General features: G+C 43.3%; 1 protein-coding gene across 5 annotated transcripts in view; it reads right to left on the bottom strand.

The window, feature by feature from the left end:
* Window positions 1-18375, bottom strand: part of LOC119455448 (WD repeat-containing protein 7) — a 136616-nt gene that overhangs the window by 10502 nt on the left and 107739 nt on the right. For all 5 annotated transcript variants that reach the window (XM_049668780.1, XM_049668781.1, XM_049668783.1 and 2 more), the window contains 4 exons: window positions 11368-11638; window positions 9485-9567; window positions 6361-6460; window positions 1048-1152 (listed from right to left, as the gene is read on the bottom strand). In XM_049668780.1, the coding sequence (XP_049524737.1) occupies window positions 1048-1152; window positions 6361-6460; window positions 9485-9567; window positions 11368-11638 (559 nt within the window). The remainder of the gene's footprint in view (window positions 1-1047; window positions 1153-6360; window positions 6461-9484; window positions 9568-11367; window positions 11639-18375) is intronic.

The raw sequence follows: 18375 nt of genomic DNA, 5'->3' as shown, positions 1-18375 counted from the left end.
CACGAAGTGAGCACACTTCGTTTTTTTTTTCTTCTGTTACATAGATGGCGGTAACTTTGTCAGCACTCAAAAACTGCGTATTTGAAATTGTGCTCATTCAGTGCCTTTTGGCAGGAGCTTCTCAAAGATGCGTCAATCACTGGCAGCTCACTCATGGAACAGGCTTGGTGCGAGCCGTGTGGCGAAGCTCTGAGTACCGTTCCGTGCTTTATGAAATTTCGCGCACTTCATCACCTGCCTTAGCAGAAGAAGACCGGATGAAAATCTTTCATTGCTCCGAACTTTGCTTCGCATAATAGTCGATTTTGAAGGACTGAAATATAGATCGTTTTCCTCATTTCTGAGTGTACCGTTTGTGGCAATGACAAATACATCTATGAATGCTAAGAAATAATATGAGGTTTGCATGCATAAAGTATGAAGTAAATTGCTGTACGATGCTTTAGAAATGTTTTGAAGAAATAAAAAAAGAAGCCAAATAAGGTCAGTTTTTGTGAGAATAATAAAGTGCTTAAGGAGTTAAAACCTTGATGACGAACGCAGATATAATAAATTATCAAATACAATTAAGCCAATCAAAAATTTTTCTTGCTGATATCAACATGTAGCACATATATGCATAATCAGATATAACGAAGGCATTTCAGTGTCGGATGTGAGTTTGTCGTAACAATGATCGATTGTATCGGCAAAGAGAGCCAATAACTGTTAATTATTCTTTCTGAGCATTTAGGATTTTTGATACTAGAATAAGTATCCTCAGCTGTGAGCAAGCAAATGTATGTCCTCACTGTCCCCAATATTTTTATGGATTTCCCATTTGTAGCTCCATGGTAGCCGTAGTAAATACATTCACATAAAGCATAATTATCCAAACCTATAATTTGTTTTTACAGACGAAACTTGTTATAATAAAGTCTCTGTATTCTCATGTCTCCATATTCGATAATTTGCTAGATATGTGCTCGTTATATCGAGGTTCAACTGTACACACTAATGCACTAGTGCTAGGCACTAGAGCGATGACCCTAAGGTGGCAGTCATTACCTGCCAGAAGCAGAGCTTGTTCTCTCCGCTGGAGTAGGTGGCCAGGTATTTGCCATCGGGGGAGAATGCGCAGGCAACCACAGACGTTGAGTGGGCCGGTATTATCTGCAGAAAGAGCAATGACCTCAGTGACAGAGTGTCAAGAAGAAATCAAAATAAAGAAGACATGCTCTAGTACTTGTAGTTTCTTGATCAGCGCACAAACCAAACACCAATACGGAGAAAGCACACTGAAAATGGCACAAGTGCTGGCTAACAACTGAATGTTTATTCAGACAACACACACTTTATAAGCACGAGCCTATGCTTTACGCAAGCACCGCTTCACTCAAAGGGTCCCTGAAACGGTTCGGACAAATTTTGTAAGACGCATGGGGGACAGCTACAGTAAAACATTCGCGACACAATTTAAGCGAAGCATCTCATATTAAGAGAGCTAAGCAAGATTACAAGTTACTCTCCTCCATAGCCATACTTTTTCTCCTCAACTAGATCACCGAGTGATTGGGGTTAAGCTCCGCCTTCATTGGCTCTGTGTCATGATGTGATGTCATGTTGTCTACTTCGGGTTGTTTTGGAGCCAGCGTGCCCAGCGAGAGCTATCTGGGCGGAGGCATAAACTAAAGCTCCTCCATACTACTACCACTGTGATGAAGAAGCTTCAGTATGGATGTACGTGAGCAGCCTGCACGATCCAGCCACCTGGTGGTGCAGAGCTTAACTAGCCAAACACAGAGCTAATATTGCTGTACACAAGTGTAAAACACATTAAACATTTAAAAAGACAATGTGTTCGCAATTACACTCCTGCCGAAACTTTACACCAGCAGCAAAGTAGAATACACTTGGTTACTGCTCTGTTTGGTTGAGCTCTGTGCCACCAGGTGGCTTCACCATCCAGGCCATTCTAAAGTCACTGGAACCTGGAAAGTACCGCAGCTCTTTTCTCTTTGCCGCCGCGCCGCCGATTGGTCAGTTGTCGTCAGGTGATAACTTTCCGCCATAGATGGTCCACGCCGCGTCGGAGCGGACAAGCAGACAAACGCAACAGTCGCAAACGCCGCGCGTGTATGAGCCATCGACGAGGTCGGATTTCGCACTTTGGGTAATTTAGGGCATATGTAACTGTCATATACCTAAAACAAAATAATAACCAAAGGAAATGCCCGGATACTGCGCTTTCGAATGCAGCAACCGCTGGGAGCCCGGGAAAGCGCTTTTCGCAATACCAATTGAGCGGGAAGAGCGACAGCAGTCGCCGTGCTATCTGGCTGCACCGAATAAGGCGCGACAAATTCACTCCCACTAGGTGAATTTGATGACCATTGAACTGCATAAATGCCATATTGTGATCGAAAAGCTTCTTCACACGTTTGCTTTGAAGACTGCGGTTTGCCTTGCGCAAACAAAGCGGGGAGATGCTCAGAAATATGCAGAGCCGAGCAAAATGTGGTTTGAAGAGCATCGGAATGCGGGCGGCTGTGTCAGTAATAACATAATGTAGTGAAAATACCACTGCAATAAAGATCTATCGACCTGTCAATGTCGAATATTAAAATACACATTTTCTCGTGAGTTGTATATTACTACTTAAAGGGCCCCTAAACCACCCAGAGGTCGAAATTTAGTTGTGGTGTTGCAGTTGTGCACGAGTCTACAACGAACACGTAGCCGCGAGAATTTTTCGAAATGGTGCCGTAATAGCGGAGTTACACGCGTTTGATGATCGAAAAACGGCCCTCGCTCATTTCGCTCTTTCCTTCGCTTCTCTCCTCGTCGGCTGGTCTCCCCTCCTCGCCGAGTGCTGCTCGAAATGTCACGTGACATACGTCATCGCCAACGCGCTTCTCAAAACACTGCCTACTTCCGGTTAAGGCACGTCCACGCTAGCCATGCTAGCGGTGCACGGCTACCGACGGGAGACGACCGGCTCGGCTGTGCTCGCATCGCAGCCAACGGCGCCGCTAATATCAGCGTATTTTTCTTCTTTGTGTACAATTATTGCGAAGAGCGATAACAACGATAAGAAATATTGCGGCTTGTGAGCGTCGGTAATTCATTTCGAAGCGCCGTCCGCTTTAGCTTTGAAGGGAACCGGAAATAGCTTAGCGACGATATCGGCGCCGTCGAGCGATCAGCGGCGGTGAGGCTGCCGCACAAATGAGTCCCGGTCTCATCCTCTCTACTTACAGCAAGGAAATCTCGCCGCTCGCGAGCAAAACCGCTGTCGAACGGCGGCCCGCGAATGGCAAACGGCGTGCGGCGTGCCGGTAACGTGGACTCGGCGCTTCTCGGCTACCCGATGTTGCTGCGGTGCCGGCGCGTGTTATGCGAAGCGTGCCGCTATAGACCCAGTGTTGCGCGCACGTCTGGAAAGGCCAACACTGCCGCACTCTATTCGCGCAGCTAATCAGACCGCTAAGCATGACTGTGTTGGAACACGAGCGATTTGGCACTTGCGTTGCGGGCTGTAATTACCTACGCGCAAGCGCGCACAAGCGAGCAGGGAGCGCGTGTACCTGCTAGCAGACAAACCGAAAGTCGTAGGTTCTTGTTCGACCAATGGACATCGTTTCCACCGTTGACATCACCAGATTCCCTCTGCTGACGTCGTGACGACCGCTGAGGTTCCGGAAAGGTGAGGGGAGGAGGACGGCATTGTTTTTTTCGTTTTGTGGCGCGCCCGCGGCACGTAGCGCTGCAGCGTTTGGCATCGTTGATCGTGATTGCATTCTGAACTCGATGCGCGTGTTTACTTGAAATGTTCAAAAAATATCTGAGGTGGTTTACGGGCCCTTTAAAACAAGGCGAACATGACCTGAATAAGTCTGTTTTAGCATCCCGTTTCTTGTACAGCAGTCAGGGACCGTTTATTTTCGTCGAAGTCGATCTGTATCAATCGTCTTGAGCGCGGGTAAATCAGTAGCCACGTTAGAAAGCGATTACATCCAAGCTTATAAACGATGCGTGGCAGCGCTTGATACTTAGTCAGCCTAAAAAATCATGTGTGACACACGAGCATCGGGTTCGTTTAGCATTTAGAACGGGTGGCGCACAGTTGAATGCTTCACTTTCCGAGAACATGTATTTTATATCGTAACTAGCTAAACGAAATATGGCTTTGTTTGTGGATTTCACAAGGCCCACTGCGACAACCATCGTGCCGTTCTTCACTGTAGCAAGCCTAGAAAACCCGAAGAAAAGCTGCTCGCGTTTTCCGCAATGCGTCGAATACCTACGAGTTAGCTGGGAGGGTAAAACAGTCAATTTAAACATACCCGAGATTCACGTAGGCTTGCGACGTATAAAATGCTTAAAACATGAGTAATGTTGCTTAATTGTGCAGGTTGTTAAGCAATTTATTATACTCCTTGGATAGCTTCCCAACCAGCACAATACTTATCGGGAAGGAGAACAAACGGAAGGACGGACGCTCAAGCGCGCGTCCTGTCGCTGGTCTCGCTTCATATAATTTGGCGCCTGTAAAAATTTTCCGATCGTACTTATCTGTACTGCTTCACAAGCATAGTAGATGCACCATATCAACTTTTATGTAAAGGACGATGAAATGTGTTGATTTGCGATAATATAAACCGCTGAAAGCGAAGCTAAATAGCTGAGCTGCTGCGCTCGGAAGACGTGTTGGACCAAATCTGGCAACAACAGCACAGAGTTGCCTGTGAGGGCTCCAGCGGTTGCGGTACTTTCCAGGTTCCAGTGACGTTAAGCCATTCACGTTTGCAACTCCGCTCATCCCGTAAAATGCCCAGTTCACTTGCGCTTGCGTTTACCCTGAACATTGAACACGCTAAACTCTATTATGGTTGGTAGTAATCCTTCAGCGTGAAGCAGTGACCACAACATGGAGAACGTTGTAACACAAGTAGATGACACTTGCTGTATGCCGGAAGTGCTTGAGTGTAGTGAGAAATACTCGTTGTGTATTCTCTTTTTGTCACTTATTTTTTATAGAACCAAGTTAACCAACATTCCAACTATTACGAACATTTGTTCACCATAAAGTTGGAAAAATTATCGATGACGCGACCTGGGTAGCCAATCGGATAGCTCGCCCAGCTGACGTCAGATGGGCGACACGCGTCAATAGGGGTGGGACGGCTGAAAACTCAGGGGAGCAGCAGCCGCTATGAACGGTAGTGATGCACATTTTTAACACCTTACTAATAAATTACGTGCCTTACGTGGAGCGCCTAAATGTGTCACTTAATGATCAGAAGGACCTAACCCTAACAGCTCAGTACGTTTGTACAAAATCATCAATTTCGTTTCGGGGTCCCACTTGGGAGACATGCTTGCCTCCCAGAGGTACGGATTCATCGACTGGACGACGGGCCCCGACGACTGGGTTGTCACGCCAGGCAGCTGTGCATACATGCGGAATTACAGCACCGGTCCAAAATGAACACCAGGGGCACGTACAGTCTACTTCGGGAGTCAGAATGGTTGCAGTGGAAACGCCAGCTGGGGTGATGCAGCACCATGTCGACCAAGCTGTCCACCGTCATGAAGACACATCAGGAACTACCTCTCTGGAAGCCACTGCAAGTGAGCAGTTGGACGGCCGACCTAACATCGTGACCAGCTGTCACCGCCGTGTCCATGCTATGCGTGGACACGGCAGGGAAAAGTCCATCGAGCATGAGTTCACGGCTGAGCAGCTGCCAGCAGTCTACCAGAGCGATGTGCCAACTCTACCGCCGAAGCAAGTTCCTGTCGTCGAGACAACCGCCAAAACGACCAGATCATATTGTTGTTCGTGTTATCACTTGACACACCCCATGCTGCCGCAACCATATGAAGTAACAGATGATCAAGCTATAGAAAGCACAGGGTAAGTTGTTATGTTTAAATGAAATGTAAAATATTAAGTTCAAGGAAAATTAAAGTGGACGAGAAGGTAACTTGCCGCAGGTGTTGGACAAAGCCACATCCTCCCCCTTACGTGTGCAGCGCTTTACCAACTAAGCTACCGCAATGGCCATCTTCTTGTCCTCTTGAGTATTTGCGTGTGCGCTAGACATCCAGCTTTCGATTAATTGTGAACATGCATTGAACGGCTGTGCATAAGAAGGCCACATAGCGGGGAGGGAGGGTGCAGCAGTAATGTAACACTCAACACTCTACGAAGGCTGGCAAGGGTTTTCAAAGACCAGAAAATATAGCAACTGCATCTTGAACCAAGGTGATAGAAATGACCAGTACAACCTCAGCTGCAGTTGGAATTGGAGAAATGAACTGCAAGAATGCATAAAAAAAAGAAAAAAAAAGAAAGAAAGGAAATAATGGACATGCCTGTGACTTGGAGGCCCTCAGTTCATAGAGAGTCAGGTTGCCGCTCTTGGCTCCAACAGCGATGCGCCTTGTTGCCCCGCAGTAGCTGACATTGTGGAATCTGCAGAAAATGCAATGCAAATGTCAGACACGTTTTCACTACGATTGAAAAAGCAGAAGCGTTACGTCAATGAAAGTCTGTCCACAGCTGCAATCATCATGAACACAAGTGCAATCATGCCATCAGCTGGGACAACGCATTAGTTATTTCCAAAGAAAGAAATTTCATAAAAAGGCTACTGCTCGGATCATTACTGGTACAGCTGACTTCTGTTAATTAAACCTTGATGGGATCGACAGAATTGATGAAATTATCTGGTGGGTCAAATTATAAAAAGAGGCACAATGAACGCTCAGCCAAACCACTGCTTCATTTGGCAGTATTTATCCGATTCTAACACGCCACCGAATCTAATGCATACCCAGATACTATAGATTTATAGTAGAAAGCATTGTGCAGCCAAAACTAATAGGTACCCGATTTTATAACACAAAATATGCAGTAGCAAGCTTCTGATTCTGGCAATCATTGTCACCGCTCTCAGACAGCACATTATCACTCTCTATCGATCGCAACTATTCCGCATTTATCAAACGACTCCGCAACAATCACAAAAGGGATGATGGCCCACACCTAGATTTAACATTTCGCCAGTTCAGGCTGTGATGCATGAAGTTTCCGGAGCACCAAAAACACCTGACACGACTCTGTTGCCACTAGCTTAGCATGTAAACTAACATGTTTTGAATAAGCTTTGGTAATTAAAGCCTGGAAACGATGTGTCATGTTCACCAACCTATGCAAGAACTTGTTCTGCCACCATCTTGTGTTTACAATGGTGATGACACTGCCTTTATTGGTGGACTGCTGCTAATGCAGTGAGCATGGTTTTGCATCTGATTGTAACGTGCAGGCAATTTTGGACACAATGGAAAATAGGCGAGTTAGAATAAAGTAAATTTGTTAATTATTCATTGTGAGCTGCTGCACTCCCTTCAAAATCTGACAAAGGCAGGTCGAAAGTGGATGTTTTCGATGGGAGATAATGTTTTCAATGTCCTTTAATGTCGCCGAGAGAGACACCACAGCCAGTGTGGTTATGACTTTGATCAGGCATGTGTGTGCTGACCAGTCAAGTTTGAATTATGCGGTGAGGGCCAATTTCAGGATCGAAATCATGAAACTTTGTTCCATAGAAATATATTAGCACTGGCAGGGACCTTTGGTTGAAATTGAATTAACCAACAAATTGAATCACATAAGTTGAATTAATGGAAGGCTACTGTACAAGCGACATCCAACACCTTGAACTGGATGAGCAGCACTGTGCTCCAAGTTTACTCCCAATCATTAAGCCACGTGCTACGTACTTGAAGTGATGACGACCTAGCGTCTGCAATGTTGCGAACAAGGTATCCGTTTGGTTCCAAGAAGTACATAGAAAGCGGGCGCATGTTTGATTTGGGGACGTGTTAGAATCGGGCAAATATGGTTAAATGAATCAGCAGTGTGCTTTGCCATTTTTTCTGCGTCTTGTTTAACTGAACCGGCCGGATAATTCGACCAATTTTGTTGCTCCCGTTAGAGTCGAATTAACGGAATTCGAATGTACAAGCAAACTGTACTTGTACACGTTGCTTGCAAAAATGACTGACTGCACTGGACAAACTGTCTTGCAGGAAAACTAGCATTGCAATTATTAAAAAGGGTTTATTCTGCTCAATGTTTCACCTTGTGACCTCCTTCCATGTCAACATTGAGTGATGCTGAGTGATGGAAGGTCAGCCAATGCCTGCACAAACACTGGTGCCAAGATCAGGCCTGTCCTGACCTTAACATTTTGGCTTGTCGTTTGTTCCACACTGGTGCTGAGTGGTGCAACCTTCATTTCCCTTCTCTCGCCCGTCTCCGCTCCCCCAGAACACTTCACTACTGTCAACCCACTCAATGACACCTTCTTCTCATTCCCTCACCCTCTCCATGTCTCTCATCCAATGCGAGAGAATGTTGTCCAGTCATTGCCAAAGAAACTTCACTTATTATTGCCAAACAAAGAAACTTGACTAACAGGCTACATGCGTGTGTAGTAAATTAGTATGTGCATGCAAGCCTGGCATTGGATGACAAACGATGAACAATGACACATGATGAACAACTACAAAATACCATGAAAGAGCCAAAGAAAGCTATCACTTTAATAGTGTACATTTTTTCAGAGAGCAAGAAAACCGACCCATTGTCATGCCCGTGTGCTGCCGCAGTCATCAGTGTACTCTGTATTTGCTAGTGCTGTCTATCTGAGCCTGCATGCATGTGAAGAGTAGTTTCATTTTGTTAAGATAAACAGGTTAGTTATCCTAAAGCAACAGCTAAATTTAAAAATAGCTTGCATTTGTATTCATGTAGCGCCATGCCTCCATTGTTTGCAAGATCCCCAGGGGGAAAATAAGTTGAGAGACGCAACTATTGCGCAAATCTACAGGCGCTGACTGATAATTTGGACAGCTTTGCGACACCGCCACATGCCCCATAGACTTAATGTATAAGGACGACTGAAATTTTGGCCACATCGCAGTGTGTGATGCAATAATTCAGACTCTAACCACATGCTACTTTGGCCACAGAGTTGAGCAGAAATAGTGATAATTTGGTTTTCATATGTTGCCAGCACAGTTGTCAGCCGTGTTGCCAGCAACTTCTCAAAACCAAAACTAGCAAAGCCTATTTGATCCATAGTCGCCAACCATGCCTAAACCACAAGACAAGCTAAACCAAGCCACTAAATTATAAAGGCTGCATTTGTGATTTGTCATGCAAGTTCCGCGTGTCCAGCACTAGTTAATTTGTGTGGAAAATTTTAACAGTGACAATAATTCAGTGGCAATAATTCACTGCGAAACCATGAAGAAATGGACAAAGTGCATGACTATGCTTCTCAACAAGTTTCGCATTCGGTAATCCATCAAGAACTGGAACCAGGGTGAATTCACAAGAAAAGGGACAAAAAAATGTGGACAGTGAACTCGACCGAGTTTAGGCTGCACGATGCAAGGTATGCTTAGTACAGTCGACTGGAGGACGTACCTGCAGATGGCAGGGAACAGTTCGTTGAGGCCACGCATCTTCAACTGTGTATGATCGAGGCAGTGGAGCACAATCTCCATCACCTGTGCCGAGTACAAGCGATGAGAATGCACAGAGACATGGACACTGTTACACTGTCAATAAGACGTGGTCTGTGCCAATGTAATGAACAAGACTATCAACGAACATGTGCACACAGGCGCGAGAAAGAATGCGGAGCCCATTAAGTAACAGTAACAAAGAGAAGGCAAACAACCCCTTATGTGTACTGCATGGAAGTTCACAGTATCCTGCATTATTAAAGCTATTTAAGTTCAGGGTCCATGGATTAAATAAAAAACAATATGAAAAAAAAAATGCTGCAAGGAAATCTTCACGGGTTTTTCTGTAAGTGACGATGGTGGGCGTGAGCTACACTGAACTCTCTAAGAAACTTCCGGGTGCTCCTCATTTCGAAAATCTCTCAAATGCTCATCACTAAAGGAACACCCCGCCGAAGGTTATCTAGCAAGTATTCCATGAATGACATCTTCAGGTTACATGAGTCCTTAAGTTAACACAGATTTCAATTGTTTAGATGCACACTTGCTATTAAAATCGGAATAACACAATTTTGACAAGGACTATATGCATGCATGCACAGGGCTTAAGTTATTATGTGCACCTTGCTTTGGAGCTCATTGCTGGTTTTTTTATACCGCTTTCTTAGACTTAGGTTAGTATAATTTGCATAATACTCATAATGTACTATTTGCCTTTTAAAGCTTGAAGACCCCTCCTGCAACTCAATGAAGGGTTCTGGGGTCCTGCATTTATGAAAATTTTACTGCAGATCTAACAGCTAAAAGTATGAACTGATTGATACATTCACTGAGTGATATCTGTTTCACCATCAAATCTTCCAGCCAGCAGTGCAATCAATACTTCTTGCAATTTGCTGCAGCACCCCTTGCACTAAAGCTGGTGATTTTTTTTTTTTTTTTTTTGTGGAATATTGCAGTCAGTTCATTTTTTGGCTCAAGATGTTTATTGCAGAGCTGTTCACATGTGCTCTATTTCTGTGGCTATTTTGGGACAAGGACAGCGGGAAAATTTTTCAAATTTTGTGAGGCCATAATCCTTTAGCACAGTCAAACCTTGATATAATAACAATGGATATAACAAAACAGATATCATGAAATAAGTCTAACTTTTTTTGCCAATGTTAGCATGTCACAAATATATCCTTACAACAAAGAAGATAAGGAAGGTATTATTATGTCGAATCTCACTTTGTTGTAATGAAGTTTGACTACATTGATATCTGTTACTGAGAGCCAAGCGAGTTGGTAAATTCACTGTAGAAAAAAACAAAAGCATGGAAATTAGGATGCGGACAAAAAAGACTGAATGACACAAGGAAGCCTTAACTTGGGACCAACTCCAATTTCTTTTTTCAAGTAAATGTTAAATGCAGAAATGTGCTTGCCAGACAACCAACCACTGAACAGATTTGATCAAATGTGTTGCATTTAGAAGAGAAAGCTGAATTATACCGACTGCAGGCAGCAGAGTTTTGATCTGGGGCTTCACACTTCTCACAAATCTTTCCAAAACACGGAATGTTGAAAAAAAAAAAAAAAAATGAGGAACAAAGCTTCCATATGCAAAAAAAAAAGAAAGAAAAAAAATGCACGGCCTATATCAAAGATCAACTCTCCACAGTCAGAAGCACAAATTTTTCTTTTACATGCACAATCCTCAGCGACTCGGTGCAGTAGATGCTGAGTAAAATATGTCCCTTCCCATGCATTTAGAAAGAAGCTCGCAAGGTAAAGCTTCCTCTGAAGTCGTCTCCATTAGCCCTAATTCATCACAGCAAACTGGTTGTCCCATCAACTTGCCTCGACGAGCAGGTCGGCCACCTCCGTTTGCATCTTGTCGATGAGCAGCTCCACGATGCGCAATATCTCTGGCCGTGCGCGGCTCAGCACCGTCTGGTGCAGCGAGATGTTGAGCGACTGTGCATTCTGAGCGAGCGTGTTGTAGCGGTGCACCTCGCGCGCCAGCGTTGTGATGAACGTTGGCGGACGCGCCGTAGCAATCAGGGACAGCGCGTGCCGCGCTGTGCGGCACGAATCTGCCGCCGGTGTCAGCGGCAGCCCGTACGACATGCTGAAAAACAGATAAGAGTAGCACTTCTAAGATGGAGGCTTGTACAGAAATTATTAGAAAGAAATGATGGCAACATGCAGCTTTCTTAACCCTTTGTGCATGAAGACGAGATGAGATCATCAAGGGTGTAGTTGCAAAAAAAAAAAAAAAAGAAATGAGAAGTCCAATTCAACCGGTGCTGTTGTTTTTTTCCTGCAGCCAACAAGATGATTGGGGCTTCTCTGTTGCTCTGTGCTTGTTGTAAACAACACCAGATGCCGCAAGAAGCCTGTTCAAAAGTGAAGTTGTGAACAAAGGCTATTTACAGCAAAGCTGATAGTGCGACTGGAAGTGCTGAAAGATGTTATATACCTGTTTTCACAGTTTCTTGAAAAAAAAAAAAAAAAAAAACAGATCACTCTCACAGTTTATATTATGAGGAAATTTGGGTAATGTTAAGAGTGATATGTAGACATAATTTGAACTGTGTGCGTCAATCAGGGGTTAAATGAAAATTGCTACACCCGTGTTTTTGGCCTGTTATACTGTATAGACGCATGTAATGGCCGCACCCCCAACTTGGCAGCCGAAAATTTTTAGAAAAAAATTTCCATCAGAAAAGCAATTGCGTTCGGTGCCCCGATGTTGCGCGCATGCATCGGCGAATTTTCACGCGCTGCTAATAGTTAGCGGGAGGTGCGTATTGACCTCTGATGCAATTGTACATCTGTGGATCTGGAGTGTGCAGTATTTGCCAGCTGCACCAGCACCATTTTGACCAAAAGGTTCGGTCCCGTGTAAGAGCCGCACCTCCTCAAAATTGTGAAAAAAAAAAGTGCGGCCCTTACATGAGTCTATACGGTATGAAACACTTCGAAAGTTTATCTGCTTCCCTGGGAGGACCAAAATGGCAGAGATTAATACTTTGAGAAAATTAACTTTGGATTAATTCTGAGCATGTTTCTTTTTTTTTGTTAATGTGCACCTAAATGTAAGCACATGAGCGTTTTCTGCATTTTGCTTCCCCGGAAATGTAGTTGCCATAGCTGGGAATGAAACCTGCGACCTCGCGCTTGGCATCGGAATGCCACGGCCACCGAGCGATGGTGTCCAATGTTGGGCTTGCATTGGCCCTGCATACTGTGCTGCCAGTATTCCTAAGCCTTGGAATTGTTGACTTAAATCCACCAATCCAATGTGGGGTGCATTGAAACCGGGCTACAATGACTGACTTAGATCATGGTGGCAACCAAATGTGGTGAGTAATCAGTGATCGTTCTGAACTTTAGTGGAGCCCACCATAACAAACATTATTATTGTGCGGAATGCGCTCGCTGTATCTGGGAGTCCATAAATGAGTGACCATCAGAGAAAAAGGCAAGAAATCACGAGACATTTTGTTGAAAAGAAGTCATTAGGAGGAGTTTTGTTTCTTCAACATGGACCCTAAAAACATGGTTTCTACGAAGTAACTGCTATAACCACAAAACTGTGCTAGCTTGCAATGAGCCCTGCACATGTTACACCAAGGCTGGTCAATGTGGTTCGTGTTCCACTAGGAAGAAAGGAAGAATTCACAGAAATTAACACAAGCTTCAGCAGCTATAAGGTCACAGACAACAAACAGTTGCGAATGTCACTTAAGGTGGGAAGCCCCTCTTAAAAACTGAAAACTATGCCTAAAATTATATTTTCAGTTTTCTTATCTTTGCATATCCAAAACCCTTAATTTTCTTATTCATTCCATAAGATTCCAAGACCCTTCATTTCCATAAGAATTCATAAGTTATGTCTCAATAAAGATGCTTTGAAGGTGGTTTTTTGATTTCTCAAAACAACAAATGTGACACACTTGCAATATTGGCGAGAAAATTGCTTCTGTTATATTTTACCTATTGCAATAATTCTTTCTTTACCGAAAGGATAAATGCATGAAGTGTGTGCTAAGCCTAATTAAAGTAATATTTTCTTCAGAAACATTTTTTTATTGAGTCATATGCTTCACATGTCAAGATTGCATTATTTTCAGGCAATTTTGATGAATGCAATTATAGTTCAAATTGACCTAAGATATTGGTTTATACCTCAGCACACACCTTAGACGTTTTCGATTATTTATATATTTTAATCATTATGTATGGTTTCTTTGCCTAGATGCTAATTTTTCACCAAACTAAAGAACCCCCCTTTCCTCGGTATACCAGATACTACTTGTCTTTCGACAAAAGTAATTACCGTTTTGGAATCACCACTTCAAAATACACAAGGTGTGGAAATTTGGCCAAGATTGATCCATAAAAAGAAAGTTGGCTTTCAAGTGTAGCATCTCTTTCATCTCGTCAATGGTCTATCGCTTCCTCGTGTACCATGGCACAGCAAAGAATGAGGACAGAACTGAGCTTTTTGACCGGCAAAGAATGTCAGGACCTCGCTGCTTTGCACATCATGCCCTTTCAGCACTTTAATAGAGGCGACACGTGCAGTGTAGATAAGTCGCTGTAGCAGTAATTACATTCAACAACACTCGACAAAGGCAAGAAAGCACACAGACATTTCCAGACATGAAACTGAAGCAAAATTTGGATTACAACCAAGTAATCTTTAGGCTTTGTGCAACTGGCACAGTTACCATTTATGCCAGCATTTTGTTATTAAGGGTGAATGTCTATGAAAAGCTGCCACATGCACTTAATTTTTCAAAACAGTTACATGCACAACCATTTCAAGCAAGAAGAGCATTTGACAACATGAATGTTAGTTACTTGTGGTTAACTCATGCACACAGCATCAGCTCTTGACTTCAAAGTTTCACACAGCTTACATAAATGGCACACCCTATATATTTGTTCTCTACAATCATTTGTAAACTGCTTAAGTGGGTAAATGCATACAGTAACAGTCAGATAACAGATTAGACTAACAAAAGAACAAAATTTACAAATTAGAGGTATTTATCATGCAAAGATGTAAAACGAAGTGTTCTCTACAGCACAGTCACTGTGTCAGTACAGCTTAACCTCTACATAATGAACATGCATAAACGAAGTAATATAAAATGTTTTTCACTGATGTCAGGATGTAATGAATACAGTATGCGTAAAACAAATATTGGATCTAACGAACGTAAGTTCATGTCCAACATGACATCGTTATAATAAGATTTCAGTGTATTCATTTCAGCAGAATGTAACATGGAATAATAAATGAACAGCTTAAGAAAAAAGAAGGGTAAATGCTTACACTGCTCTGCTGGAAGGCAAAAAGCAAGACAAGTAGACAAGTTTTTTTTTACATAGTAAGCATACGCACACAAATGCTACCTGTACAATACTTGTATTGCTGATCAGTGATGCAAAACTATCAGTAGATTTACCTACTATCAATAGTATTGATAATTTCTTAACACTATTAATAGTGCCAAAAAAAACTATTAATAGCATTACTATCATAGCACTATGAAACTATCGCTAGCATTATCAATAATATCACAATATTTCGCTATGAAACTATGGATAGTACTGCAATAGTTTGTCAGTAGAAACCCGTTGATACATTTTTCAAGGGACCGCAGGAAAATAAATGTCACAGTTTCACCCTAAGGGCGAAGCAATGAACACGATAGCAACACAGCAATGTCATACGAAGTAAGGTGAGCGGCTTTGGTAGCAATATGAATTGTAGTAAACATGAGCTGATTAAGTAAGCAGGTGTGCTGTGGCGCAAGTAGACCGACATGAAGAGAGACTCGATGACCACGAGGAGGCGCGTGTGAAACGGTGGTGTTGATGAGAAGCGCTTCCCGTGGGCAGTGCGTGCGAAGGGACACACCTGTAGCGCTGCACTGCCGATCCGGGCAGCATTGCATGTGTAGCGTGCGTTGGAAAATGTGGCCCGACTATTACTAACTGAATGAACAAGCGTGGTGTGAGCGCGCACAAACAAACATGAATAGATCACACTGAATGACTGCAGACAACGACTGTCAAAACGCTGGCAACGAGCCCATACGCCACAGCGGGCGAAGGTACGTGCGGTCTATCGGTTCAACGGAAACTGAGCGGCGAATGCACGGCGCATAAAGGTCAGAGCCGTGTGGAGATAAGAGACGGTGCGGGCGAGCGACAAGCGCGGTTGTAGGCAGAGTAAAAGTGTGCCCCCCCCCCCGCGCTCCCTCCCGCGCTGGCTTCCCGCTTCCTTGCTTGCGCGTAGGTGATTGAGTGCGTTCGCTCTCCGTGATAGCGCGCATCCCCGCACGCTTCCGCTCGGGCATATGGCGCGCGGCGAAGATTTTATCTATAGGGAACTCACGGCGACGGCAGAAATCCGGTTGAAGTGTCCATATAATTGCTATCGCAATAAAAGACTTCACAGCCCCGGGAGAACGTAACAGTGAGGAAGGTCGCAAATCGCCACAGTAATGTCAGAAACAGCTCTGAATGGCTGCCAGTGCATTTATTGTACGTCTCGGTGCTCGTACTGTAACTGGGGAAGGCACATGCGCGCATGTATAATCAAGGGACACGTAATATGATGTTCCGTGATGGAGATTGCCTTTCAACTCTTCATATGCTTCACCGCAATATTTTGCATGTGCTTCATCGCCTAGCACAGCTCCATTGCGGCGAAGCTGACTAAGGACAACCGGCGATTATGCAACGCATATATAAGACTCTTGCCGGCCCCAAAACAGAAATGTAGCCCTGCGCTCGGTGGATTTGGCTCAGTGTGCATGGTTCCAAGTAGATTTTAACCGATGCACGCTTTTTTGGGAGCTTTGCCAACTGCTCTGTGCACGTTTTCTCTCTATAATGCTTGTACAGCGCCTGGCTTGTGAAACTTTGGCGATTACTGTAATATCTGGCACTTATTGCCATGTTTCAGTCACTTGTTGCAACGTATTAGTCGCTTGTAGCAACGTGCACGAGCAAATTTCCCTTTGCACCATAAATTTACGTGACAGCAGCGTTCAATTGCAACATAAGATCCGGAAACACTACATAATGGCAAAGTATCAAGTGGGAACATAATATATGGGAGTCAATAGGACTCAAGACAGGACAGGAAAAATGCGACGTAGAAGCCACAAGAACACAAACAAGCTGAACATATCAACGGATTTTCATTGTACTGACCGTGCAGTCAATAGCTTTGCAATTTTTACTTCATGATATTACGAGAAATTTTGCTATAACTGACCATCGTTAACACTCGGTTCATTTGATTGGGAACTGGGAAACATAGCCAAGTATACGTTGAAGTGTTTTCGTGAAATATGTTGTGCAATTCTGCATTATTGATAGAGCATTATCAATAGTACTATCAATAGTGCGCTGTCGATAATACTATCGATAGTTTGATAATTACCAAACTATTGATAGCACTTCACTAAAACAGAAATTTGGGCTAGTTGATTACTGTCTCTTCTATGTTCATCCCTTGTTTTACATGCTGTTGTTTGACGATCATTGATAGTACTATTGATGGTTTTGCATCACTACCACTGATGCACAATTCAGCAAAATGCTAGCAGCTTTATCACTCAATGGTTTTGAGCAAATGGTACAGTGAAAGTTCAGAAAAGGATTATTTGCCTCTTGAAGAGTATACAACATTAATACTATATGAAAGTATTTAAATATTTAAATTACAGGTTCCAGTCCAATATACTTATTGATAGAATCCTATTCAATTCTTGTTTGCCTAACATTGAGATAACTTGAACTGCTCAGTAGCTAAATATACCAGAGCAGCCTTAACATTGCTGCGATGAGGATCTCAGGTATCGCAGCATACCCCAATGCCAGAGCAATATCTGTGAAAGTTCGATCACAGTGTCTTTTTTTATTGCAGAGACTTTTGATGTGCGCTGCATTGTCAGTGCTGCTGTTGCACCCGACACGTGAGTGTGGACTTTCTGGTCTGCTGCATTGTGTATGGCTAGCCATTGCCGAGTACGAAAAAAACAAAAACAAAAATGAATCAGCACACTTTAACGATTCCTCTAGCTCTGAACTCGTTTACCGGGACAGCATCATCCTCTCACAGCTGACACGGCCATGGTCTCAAGGAAAACTTCTTCGCCCGTGACAGCTGCCTCGTCTTTTCATTGTTATCACACAACTCCGTTAGTCCCAAGGACGTATATGTAGAACTGACCATAGCAGTGCTCTTTGCCTCTCAACACTAACACTTCAGCCCTTTTTCCTCTGGCAACAGGTTACGCTTACTAGACACAGGCGCTCCCTAGCAATCACCTTGTTAATGCCACATATCTGCTTTAAGTATTCCCATTTTCCAAGAACAATAAATGATTGCAACAGCTTTTCTGAACAAACTGTAACACAGTATTCATTGTCACATTTTGAAATGCCCTTTCATTCATGACATTGTTTACAGATGTACTATTTACATTTTTGTTCATTTTTTTTCATGTTGTACTTGTGCAACAGCAATTTCTTTTGTACTGCTACAGGAATGTGCTTTATAATATTCATTGTTTGTTAGTTTTGTATATTTACATCTTGTAAAAATCTTGGTACAAGGTTGCAGTATCTATAAATAAAAAAAAATAATAAAGTTAATGTGAGTAAACGCAAAGGGTCATTGTTTAGGCTGCACCAAGCAGTCCCATGCAAATTTCCTGCTTTGTGCTTCGTACTAAGCAGTGCCTAGTGCCACTGCAATTGAAATAACACAGTCTAAAATGCATGAGCTGTGGTCGGGGCTATGATAAGATTAAAATAATGCGATACTGTTAT

The sequence above is a fragment of the Dermacentor silvarum genome, chromosome 6 (genome assembly GCF_013339745.2).
Source record: "Dermacentor silvarum isolate Dsil-2018 chromosome 6, BIME_Dsil_1.4, whole genome shotgun sequence".
Taxonomy (NCBI): domain Eukaryota; kingdom Metazoa; phylum Arthropoda; class Arachnida; order Ixodida; family Ixodidae; genus Dermacentor; species Dermacentor silvarum.
The sequence above is the reverse complement of the archived record's forward strand: the minus strand, read 5'-3'. Positions and strand labels throughout refer to the sequence as shown.